Source organism: Pogoniulus pusillus, chromosome 17, assembly GCF_015220805.1.
Source record: "Pogoniulus pusillus isolate bPogPus1 chromosome 17, bPogPus1.pri, whole genome shotgun sequence".
Taxonomy (NCBI): domain Eukaryota; kingdom Metazoa; phylum Chordata; class Aves; order Piciformes; family Lybiidae; genus Pogoniulus; species Pogoniulus pusillus.
The window spans coordinates 12792769-12804563 of NC_087280.1; the positions used below are offsets into that span (position 1 = coordinate 12792769).

General features: G+C 41.0%; 1 protein-coding gene across 1 annotated transcript; it reads left to right on the forward strand.

Annotated features, from left to right (window-relative positions):
- The first annotated feature begins 909 nt into the window (after positions 1-909).
- HDC (histidine decarboxylase) lies at positions 910-11180 on the forward strand. The gene is made up of 12 exons (XM_064157702.1): positions 910-954; positions 1604-1776; positions 2579-2692; positions 4471-4593; positions 5419-5553; positions 6478-6621; positions 6870-6936; positions 7743-7905; positions 8010-8100; positions 9243-9341; positions 9984-10085; positions 10222-11180. Exons 1-12 carry the CDS (start codon positions 927-929, stop codon positions 10978-10980), a joined length of 1998 nt encoding a protein of 665 aa, XP_064013772.1. The 5' UTR covers positions 910-926; the 3' UTR covers positions 10981-11180.
- The last annotated feature ends 615 nt before the right edge of the window (positions 11181-11795 follow it).

An 11795-nucleotide genomic window follows, 5' to 3' on the forward strand; every position in this document is an offset into this window, starting at 1 on the left:
ACTGATTGCAGTGTCATACTGCCAAAGATAGGTCAGGATGTGTTTTCAGGTCCTACAACTGGAACAAGGGGGAATCTATGTGCTTGTTCTTCCAAACTGAGAATGACCCAGGTAGAGGACTTCTGGAGATAGAAGGCCAAATTCCAGTGCTCATGCATATCATACATGAGAATCAGCAGCGTGGTGTGCATGTGGGGAAAGAGGCATTTTCCCGACTTGGTGGTCCAGGGTGATGTCATTGGAGGAACATCGCCCTGCATTGTAACCTGCTCTGACTTGGAAGGACAGAAAATTCTCAAGAGTTTCATTGCTGCTCTGTATTGCAGTTCTGGAACCGGCAGCAATTGTAATACCTTTCCTTCAGGTAGCAAGGGACCGACAGCACAGGGACTGAATGCTCTCTTGGGAAAACAGTCCTACAATTCTTTAAGCAAAACAGTGAAAAAATATGTTCCCTCTTGCAGTGTTAAATTGTTACATGCTGGCTCCTCGTTTTAATGATTATTGGTAGCAGAGTAGTTGTGTGTGCTGGATTAACATGGCAGCTTCTTCAGCTTTTTCTCTCCCACAAGTCTGATGTTTGTATGTCATATATTCATGACACAGATTACTGAGAGACAGCTGAAAGATGGCTTGGAAATGGGAAAGGGTTAACACAGGCAGCTCCTCTTTGCAATACACTGTCTTACACATCAAAAGGGCACAGATGAGAACATGGGAAAGACTAAAAGCCCTCGGTTGGGAGGAGTTAGATAAACATAGTCCAGTAACCTGCCTACGTTAAACCTTTTCCAGAATGCGTGAGTCTGAGAGATAAAGGGAGCTATAAAGGGTGAAGCAGCTAGCAGGGCACCAGACCACACTGTCCACAGCTCCTGAAAAGGTTGTGGCCCTGGTTGGAAGAGGTGCTTTTAGGAGGAGGCAGTATGGAGCCCGATGAGTACAGACGGAGAGGTAAGCGATCCTTTGCTCTTGGAAATAGGTGCCATCTGCTGAGGCTGAGACAAAAGTGTGGACCAGGGTTAAGTTTGAATTACTGGATTTAGAAGTAGCTGATGACTTTGGCTTTTTTGGTCTTAGATTTAAAATAGTCTGGGAAAACTGCAAAACTCTGAGTAGAATTGTGCTGTATTATGCTATAACCATGAAAATTCAGTGATGCTGGCACAGTTCTGGAGATGGGGAGCAAACTTTGTTCCTGGGGCTGCAGGAGATTGCCTAAAAAGTGAAGCAAAGGTGTGGAGCTGTGCAGCTATTTACAGAGGATGCAAAGGGGGATATGCTATAATGACAAGGGAGCATGGGGCATTATGAAAATGTAATTTCTGTGAAATGAAGTTAATTTGTAGTCAAGAGTATCTGTCTATCTGTATTTGGAAGCTACCCTTGAACTGTTCAATGATGACATTGAATTAACCCCATGAATCCATTCTGTCTCCATGAAGGCTCTTCCAGAAGCCGTGTCCCTACTGTATTAGATGGGACAAGTAGGGTGTAGGAAGAAGGTTAGTTCCTGTGGCTATTGATGAATTGCATGAAACACTAGTACTATGAGCTATTTTTCCCCCAGTTGAAACTCAAAGCATTGATTTGCTCATTGCAGGGAAGGAGATGGTGGATTACATTTGCCAGTACCTCAGCAATGTGAGAGAGAGACGAGTGATTCCTGATGTACAGCCAGGTTACATGAGAGCCCAGTTGCCAGATTCTGCCCCAATGGACCCAGACAGCTGGGACAACATCTTTGGAGATATAGAGAAGATTATTATGCCTGGGGTAAGGAATAAAGTGTAATTATGACAGAAAGAAGCTGTTACTACCTGAGAGCACCAAATCTGGGAAACAGACAGGTTCTACAGAACATTCACCCTATTAAGCAAAGCACCCAAACTGTAGAATAAATCTTGTAGACATATATATGTTCTCTTGCCCAAGATCATGTACACGTAAGACTTGTCTCTTGCTCTTTGAATGTAAAGGTCTCCTTCATTCTTATACACAAATACTGCACATTCTGCTAAGGGAGTTTGTATTACCTAATGATACAAGAAGCATTTCAAAGTCTATTCAAACTTTTTCTTTCTAGCTGGTTGCATAAAGTTGGTCTAATGTAGGAGTGGTAGTCACATTGAATATACTTATGCTGGTGCCCTGCACACAAGCTCCTTCATGCGTGTAGAGGAGGGCTATATGATTGTGAATTGCTGTGTGTAGATAGTGTTTGACTAGATGAGCAAGGGCAACTTTGTTGCAAGAATTCCCCTTGATAAATATCTATCAAAATATTTCTGACTCTGCAATGTTCAAAAGACCATTCTTTCCTGTTGAGAATCTTTGTCTGCCTGTTTAATTCAGATAAATGCTTTTGCTGTAATCTGGAGTTTATCTAATAATGATGCAGTGTTATCATTTGCCAGCGCCGCACTCCTGTTGATACTATCTCCATAGCTTTCTGCTAGCAGATGTATAGTTGCACATGTTATGTTGCTGTGATATTTTGAAGCAGATGCTAATCACTACATCTTGTATAGAATGTGGTGACTTTTTCAGACTGAACTTCTAGATGATTTTGTTCTAGGTAGTCCATTGGCAAAGTCCACACATGCATGCCTACTTTCCAGCTCTTACTTCCTGGCCTTCACTCCTTGGAGATATGTTGGCTGATGCAATTAACTGCTTGGGATTCACATGGGTAATTCAAAATGTTTTGGTTGTTATTTTAGATACTCATCTGTGTACATTGTGTAGGTCATGGTCATTTTTTTTGTTCTGTGAGTCAGTGTAATTATTTACTTTAACTGATTCTATCTTGTTTGCATTAACTAAAGCTGTCACTTGAAAAAAAAATTGAATATATATGTGAGCATAAACATCACCTAGTAAGAGGTGAATGAAGAAAATACACCACTAGAAATTACTAATTGTTTACATATGTTGCTCTGAGCATCGTTCTCTGGTTTCAGTGCCAAGACTGTTACACAAGCACTGCAGGCAAGAGAGCAGCCACTATCCGTGATGGCAGGCTGGGCCACTACATTCCAGTTCTACTCCTTTGAGAAATCAGATTCCATATTTTCCCTCTTCTTAAAATAAATCTTTAGTGGCCTGTCCCAGACTGAGTATTATGTATCCTGCTGCAGCCCCTACATAGCACTGCTTGGTTATGACTCTAGATACTTCAGTAGTGTTCTGAAGCCACTATTTTCCCCAGTGGTGTAGCTGCCCAGATTTTAAGATATATGTCTCTATGTGAGAGAGCAGCAGAAGCTGAGAGGCCTGGAACACAAACCCTATGAGGAGAGGCTGAGGGAGCTGGGGTTGTTTAGCCTGGAGAAGAGGAGGCTCAGAGGTGACATTGTTGCTGTCTACAACCACCTGAAGGGAGGCTTTAGCCAGGTGGGCTAAATAAAATAGAACAAGGGGACACAGTCTCAAGTTGTGGCAGGGGAGGTATAGGCTGGATGTTAGGAAGAAGTTCTTGACAGAGAGAGTGATTGGCATTGGAATGGGCTACCCAGGGAGGTGGTGGAGTCACCATCCCTGGAGTTCTTCAAGAAAAGACTGGATGGGGCACTTAGTGCCATGGTCTAGTTGATTGATTAGGGCTGGGTGCTAGGTTGGACTGAATGATCTTAGAGGTCTCTTCCAACCTGGTTGATTCTATGATTCTAAGCTTATAAAACATCTAAGTAATTGATGGCTATGGTGTCCATGCAGTTGTATCAGATTAGCTCACTGTACAGACAGAAGTATCCATTTCCATGTCCTCTACTAGGTTTGGAAGTTTCCTGTTAAGTTTGCAATGTAAACCAAATTCTTTCATAAGTGGAAAGCTGGACACTGCAGAACAGCTTTCATCTTTCTTTTGCCACTCTTCAAAAAACTCCCTTAACTGAGTTGCAAGACAAAATGTTATCCTTTTACTTCTAGGACCAGGAGCATGTACTTGTGCAGTGAACTGTAGTTCCATAGTTTGGTCTCAAATGCCTCATTGTGAGTTTTGTGGTTTTTCTTTTTAATGACTCTGAAATTATAGATAAGTAGAAGTTTCAACACTGAGGTGACACAGGTGATCTGGAGAGAGGAATGTAAGGAGGTTGGTGACAGTCTCTTTATCTGGCATTCCAAGAGAGTAACTAGGAATGAGCAAGATACCCAGAGCTCACCCTCAGTTGCAATCTTCAAGAGGTCTATGTTACAGAACTCACCAAATCCATAATTTTCACTGCAATAGCATCATGTTCTGCTTGGTATGGACCATCATATTACACAGCTTCTTCCATATCCAATACCATAAATATTATCATCTGCCTTTGTTGCATCTAGGTGAGATTTCCCCCAAGGCAATTAGAAGTCTTACTAGCTATTAATTAAAATGTGATAAGTGTTTTACTCTAAGGGTTATATTCCTGCTGCATTTGCAGGGTGAATTGCAGCCTGATCCTCTTTTTCTGTTTTCTTTTTTCCTAGGCCTCCAGTCCAGCCTGTACAGAACTGGAAATGAACGTGATGGATTGGCTGGCTAAAATGCTGGGCCTCCCAGATAAATTTCTGCACCACCATCCAGACAGTGTGGGTGGAGGAGTATTACAGGTAGGAGGGATCAGAAGCGACTCCATCAACATTTTGCTTTCACTCAAGTGAATTTCCCTCTCAGTAATAGTTTTCCTAGAAGCAAAATGAGCAACATTTACTCTATGGGTCTGAAGAATGACAAATCCCAGTTTGACTTTACTTTCCCAAATTTTAGTAATACATATAGAACATTACAGAATAGGACTTGCTATTGCTTTTAGTCCTAATTGTGTTATGAGTGAGGAGGAAGTACTCCAGTGGCCATACTAAGGATATATGGGAATCACATTTGGTTTCTTCACTCTGTTCCACATCACCAAATTATTCACTAAGGTGATTCTTACATAGTTAGAGAAGGAATCCTTGTCACTCTAATTCTGCTGGCCATCGTTAGCCACCTGGGAAAATAGTTTTGTTTTTTCTCATGTCTGCATCTGTGAGAGTTGCAAGATCTGAAACTTTTATCTCATTCCATAAAGCCTAAGCAAGTATCTCCTGGAATCAGTGCTGAGGCTAAGTGTTGTTGTAAGGAGCTTTTGCTCAGGTTTGTAATTTTTATGCGAGATACTACATTTTAGCTGTGCAGGAGCAAAGGGAAATTGTGATTTACTTGCTACTCCTAAGTCCTGCATGTTAAAAATATATAGCAGTTAAGGGGATGTATTTTGTGTTCCTGCCTGGAGCTGCTCATCAACTGCTGATTTTTTCCACTGCATCCTAGAAAGTGGTAGTCGAAGCACAACAGGTAGTGGGCAGCTGAGCACTTCAATGACTTGAGTAAATGGCTGACAAAATAGCAATAAAGTAGCAATGTGTTGCCGTAAATGAGCAATGTCTTTGCAGAGCACTGTGAGCGAATCAACGTTGGTTGCACTGCTAGCAGCAAGGAAAAACAAAATTCTGGAGATGAAGCTTTCTGAACCAGACACTGATGAGTCCTCACTCAATTCTCGCCTCATCGCTTATGCATCTGATCAAGTAGGTTCTTACAGTTAGAAAAAAACCACAAATTCACAGGAGCGTGAATCCCCCAGACCATGTGATGTGAAGTGGCATTTCTCTACCAAGAGACAAACACCAGTGCCTTGCAAACATGAATGAGTCCCTCTAATGTTGCTTTCTGCAGATGAGGAAATAAAATCAGTGTCCAATGAGGTTTTCTTGGGTGCTTCAGTTCTCAAGAAACTCTTTTGCATGACTAATTTCTGCACTTACTTCCTGTTTTTCACAAAGCTTTGCTCCAGTAACTGGATGCTGATCTCATGCTGCTTCAGCTCTTGTTTCTTCATAGCCTCCTCTCGACTTGGAGACAGTACACTCAGTGCTACCTGGGTGCTGCTTCTGGTGGTGGTCTCCATTCTAGTTCTCTCTGCTTGTTCTTGGAGGAGAAATATCTACACAGTACTTTGACACTACCTGCAAACCTATTCTGCCTTTGGGAGTGCTGAACAATCATACCCCTGAGAATACTGCAACAGAAGACAACTCATGCTGGAACTCTCTTACTATACCCAAAAAGGCTTTTTCTTGTGAGGGGTTTTGGTCTGTACAGAAGTAGGCACACTTCAGGGGGGTTTATCTTCTTCTGGCAGGAAGAAGGGAATAAGCCAAGGTTGATCTATGGTTAGATACTCCTTTAGGATCTGACTTTAGATGAATGGCTCTCCAAACACAAGATAAGGATGCCCATTACTAGATCTTAGAGACCAGTATCCAAATAAATGGAGCATATGCATTACTTGGACTTAGAGTGTATTCCTTCTTTCAGACTTGTAATATCTATTGTAGTAAGGACCTTATTTCTGCTTTTCTTGCAGTCAGTGTCTTTTATAAGGCCAGAACTTATCACAGCTCTTCAGCCTCAGAGCTTGTTTTCTTCCTTTCTCATTCTTTCTTTAAAAGGCACATTCTTCTGTGGAAAAAGCTGGCTTGATTTCTCTTGTGAAGGTGAAGTTTCTTCCTGTGGATGAGAACTTTTCCCTCAGAGGTGAAACTTTGAAGGCAGCCATTGCAGAAGACAGAAAGAAAGGCCTGGTACCAGTCTTTGTATGTTCAACTTTCTGTTTGGGGGTACTAACATGGTGTTGTATTCTTAATGTCAACATATAATTTTGTCTGAAACATTTCTTATTGCATCAAAATATATTAGCTGAAGGTTAAAATGCATACAAGAATTTCTATTTTACTGAACAAAAAAATGTATTATCACTTTGTCTGTGATAGCCTCTGCAGTTCTAAAGTGCTGCATCCCTTTATAAAAAATATGCCATCTTAAGAGGTTTGTTTTCTTCTAGGTTTGTGCAACTCTGGGTACAACTGGTGTCTGTGCTTTTGACAGTCTCTCAGAACTGGGTCCAATTTGTAAGTGTCTTTTTTTCCCCTGTTTTTTAAACTCTGAGAGCACAGAAAAGGTAGTACGAGAAATTTTTGTGTTAAAATCAGGGAGAGCAGAACCCTGATCTGCTGCGTTTTCCAGTGTGTCTCAAAGGTCAGTGGAGTCACTTGGCAGTGATTTCTGTAAGGATGCTGAAGTGCATTCTATTCAAGATGGATGAAATTTGCCAACTGATAAATAGTTCATGTGGTTATTCAGGGAATACAGACTGTACAGTACAGAGTGCAGTAGTGCTGTATGGTAGATACATGAATATTGAACCTAGCAAAGGGGTTTTGATCTTGGTGTTTGGTAGGACATCCTTTGTAGCCACTGGTGCGATAGGTAAATTTGACTTGCTTGCAAATCCCATACAGTAGTTGCTGAAGACCTGTGGCACTTTCTTTTATGAATCAAGAGTGTGGCTCCTACCTCTGGGTCCTTTTTGTTTGTCAGCAGGTCTTCATTCTGGCTTTGTGCAACTGGATTGCACCGGATAATTTCAGTTACTGTAAAGACAGATAAGAGAAATCAAATGTTAAAAGGCCTCACTTAAATGAAATACAGAATAGTGATTTTTTTTTTTTGGGTAGCATCCCTCTGATTCCACCATTATCCTGTATTTTGGGGTTCTGAATCCACACCTTTAGAGTAAAACTAGGTTGTTACTCTTTGTCTTGTGTCAGCCTGCCCACTACCTACAAAAACATGCAGCTACATTTCAGAGAGGAGCAATAAGCATGTACTTTGATTCCTTATGTCTCTTATATAAAACCAACTTCAATTACAACAGGTGATGCTGAAGGACTCTGGCTTCATATTGATGCTGCATATGCAGGAACAGCATTTGTGTGTCCTGAATTTCGATTGTTCTTGGAAGGAATTGAATATGCAGATTCCTTTACTTTTAACCCTTCCAAATGGATGATGGTTCATTTCGACTGCACTGGATTTTGGTGAGTAAAGGTAGAATGCAAACAGCACCAAAAAGGATAACATGCAAATTGCAGTGTCTATCTTTGCATAATGTTTTTGCTAACTACAGTTCTGCAATTGATAGGGTTAAGGACAAATACAAGTTACATCAAACCTTCAGTGTTAACCCTGTCTACCTCAGACATCCCAACTCAGGAGATGCTGTTGATTTCATGGTAAGTTGTCATGTGAGTTGGTATTTTAAATTATCTATGAAATGTTCAGACTGCAAATTTCCTCACATTCTGGAGTGCTTATAGCTGCTCTTATTACACAAAAGCATAAAAGCAATTATACTGAGATAGTGGCGCTGATTAAATAATCAAAATTGGAAGTGAGCCCTGGTTATGAGAAGTAATTACAAAAGTGCTTTCAGAAATAGAGATTGAATTACTTAAGATTTTTTCTTTACCCAGATGGGGATCCTTGCTTTTTTAGTTAGAAAGAGTCATTTCTGTGCATTGTGTTGCTGAAGTAATTCTTTCTTAGGGCATTTTGACTGGTTTTCTTGTGTCTCTAAGACATGATAAAAGAGAGAAAAGAGTAAGCAATGTTCTGAAACAGCAGTAGAATGGATTACATTTTTCTTCAGTTTAAGGTATTCATAGGAGAGCTAAGAGGCATTTTGCTTTAGTCTTACAGTAGATTTCAGTACAGTAAAACAAAAGAATATTGACTGCCAATTGTTCCTGCTGTGATCTCACCCCAGTCCTGAAAAGGTAATTGTTTCCTTGAAATCAATAGTGCTTTTCACGAAAGACAGTGTCGAGAGAGGAGAAACAACACGCATCAAGGAGTCCCTCTTGTGGTTAAACAGGACCCTGCGTTAATTGTGTAGCTCCCTGGCAGCACTCCTTCACGTGGCTGGTTATTCTATTCCATGCAGCGTTACTTCCTCTGGAAAGTTCTACCCCTTCATCAGCTCTTGCTGTTCATAGCTGATTAGGGAAGACGTCCGGGAAGGCACTTAAATATGCAGATTACAGGAACTCAAGTGTAAATGGACATGTCTTAAATTGATTGTTATTAGCTGGTAATTGACTAAAACTTCTGAGCAGATCTAGGCTACTGATGAAGCAGAACAGCCAAAATCTTATTTTTGTAAATAAGTGATATTTATTTGATGGCTGTTTCCTAGGCTTGGCAGATTTTCAGCAATATGAAATTATTTCTATCAACAGAGATCTCTGACCCAAGTCTGAAGCAGCATAAGACTGTATATGCTGCAGCAACATAAGAGGACAGAGCTATTGCAGCCTAGGAGGACAGTGCTTTCTGTTGTCTTTGCACTCACTGATGCACTGTTGTATTTTCACAGCACTGGCAAATTCCCCTGAGCCGCCGATTCCGTTCCTTGAAGCTGTGGTTTGTGATTCGTTCGTTTGGGGTGAAAAAGCTTCAAGCTCATGTCCGACAGGTATGTGAATGAACACTGCAAGCACAAATCTGTTATGTAGATGAGCTGAATAAATTCAGTGATGCAAAGATGAGTAACAGAAGAGCCTGCATGCGAACACTGGATGCTTGCTCATTTTACCCTTAAGTAATGGTTAAAGAATGACTGTGCAGACAAAACATTTCCTATATGCTTCTTGGGAGCAACAGGCAGTGCAAAGCAACGTGATAAAGCCTTCTGCACATCACTGAATGCTAGTCTGTAGAAGCTTGCTTTGAGGCAAAGTGGCATCTGTGTTTGGGAGGTAGGCTGTGATGGGTGGCTGAACCCATTGCTATGAAAATTTACAGGCTTAAGTTTTTCATGGAGTTGAAATGTGAGGGACTGTGTTGTGGATCAGCAGTTGCTGCAAAAGGCACATTCAGTTTTCAAACCTAGAAAATTTCTACATGTAGTCCAGTTACTCTTGATCATTGTCAAAGGGCTGGGCAAACTGAGACAGACTTCAAAATTCTTAGCTTTCCTGTCCTCCTTCTGTTTGATACCATTCAGGCATTTAGTAAGGAAGGGAATTAGTTTTGACTACTTACTTCAGTGTCTTGTGGTTTGTGACAAGCCAATACATAACTACTGTTTTTTACTTCCTTCTTTTTCTGATTGTAGGGTACTGAAACAGCCAAATTCTTTGAATCCTTGGTTAGAAGTGATCCACTTTTTGAAATTCCTGCCAAGAGACATCTTGGACTGGTTGTATTTCGTCTAAAGGTAAAGATTGGGCCTTTTGCATGTCTCTTTGGAATGAATCTGTAATACTCAAGCTCGTATGGACGTATTTGGATGTCACTGGAAATTCTAATTATCTTCTGTTTGCCTTTTTTTTTTTTTTTTGTATTTACTACAGGGTCCCAACTGGCTGACAGAAAAGCTCCTCAAAGAGCTAAGCAATTCTGGCAGGCTCTTCCTTATTCCAGCAACCATTCATGACAAGTTCATAATTCGCTTTACTGTAACATCTCAGTTCACAACCAGGGAAGATATTTTGCAGGACTGGAACATCATTCAACAGACTGCAGCCCAAATCATTAGCCAGAATTATGAATTGCACTGCATTAATTCTGGTGATGGGGCAATAATCCCTAACATGGTAGTTGAGCCTAGTTCTGATGTCATTAGCAATGCTTCTCAACTTTATCTGGATGGAGGAAAACACAAAACACCTTCCAGGAAAATAGTAGTCCAGCCTAAGAAGTCAGCAGTGAGTCCCAGTAAGCGTGTCATTAGCCAACAAGTGAAAGGTCAAGGGGATCCTCTGGATGACTGTTTTCCAGAAGACGTCCAAGATGTTACCAAACATAAGTTAACCTCTTTTTTATTCAATTATTTATCTGTTCAAGGCAAGAAAAAGACAGCACGTTCCCTTAGCTGCAACAGTGTACCAGTGACTGGCAGTCTTGAGCAGAGTAACCCTAAAGCAGCAGTCAGTGACAGAGAGTCTCATGCAAATACAAGAATTCTTTCCAGGCTGCCTGAAGAGGTGATGATGTTCAAAAAAAGTGCCTTCAAAAAACTAATTAAGTTCTACAGTGTCCCAAGCTTTCCTGAGTGTAGCGTTCAGTGTGGCCTTCAGCTGCCTTGTTGTCCGCTGCAAGCCATTGTTTAACAAGTGAAAGAGATTGGTCCTTAAGATCTCACCGTGGAGAAAGAGAACCACAGCTTGCTTATTCGTATGCAATACTACATGTTGTTTTGTTCAATAGGTAAGCAGTGGCAATGTCCACTGAGAAAGTTCCTGTGCTTTTACTGGTGGGAACCTTGTGTATTTATAGATGAAAATGTTAAATAAATCTTGCTAGGCATCTAGTTTGAAACTCTGGTTTGTAGACTCAGTAAAGGAAATGACAATTTCTGCCTTAGCAGTCCTGGAAATGAGCAGTTTCTAGCTGGTAAGCTAGAACCATTTTCACAAAGTATGCTGGCCTCAGTAGGGAATAAACATTTTAGCTCTCTAATTGCAGCTGATTTTTATTTATTAACACCTTGACTTAAACTTTCTAGACTGCTGTGAGGATCCGTGTGTGCAGACAATGCCAAGATCAATTCTTAACTACATAGAAAAGAAGGGTGTAACCTCTCAAAGAGCTGCTGTATTAAGGCACTTTCAGAACTCGCCCAAGTTTAAAAACAGCAGCCCTGCCCCTCCATCTGTGCTAACTGGCTACAGCACACAGGAGCCTTTATTCAACCACGTGGCAAGAGCAGCTGCCCTTGGTAAGCACCTGTGGCCTTTCCCAGCATTACCAATGCTCTGTAAATAACGAGTACACGAGGAAAGAGAGCAGTAGTAGTTGTATTTCACCATTTCCCATAGCAGAAGAGCTAAGGGGCATTACAAAAGAGAGCCTATCTTTCTCCAGCAAACGAGTTACATGCTTTTCATGAAAAAAATCGGCACAGGCAGTCATGTATTGCTGGGCA

Excerpts from the sequence above, each read along its gene's own strand:
- HDC (XM_064157702.1), top strand. The coding sequence starts at position 927 with ATGGAGCCCGATGAGTACAGACGGAGAG. Across the intron at positions 1,777-2,578 it reads AGAAGATTATTATGCCTGGG|GTAGTCCATTGGCAAAGTCC; the intron begins GTAAGGAATAAA and ends ATTTTGTTCTAG. Across the intron at positions 6,937-7,742 it reads CTCAGAACTGGGTCCAATTT|GTGATGCTGAAGGACTCTGG; the intron begins GTAAGTGTCTTT and ends CAATTACAACAG.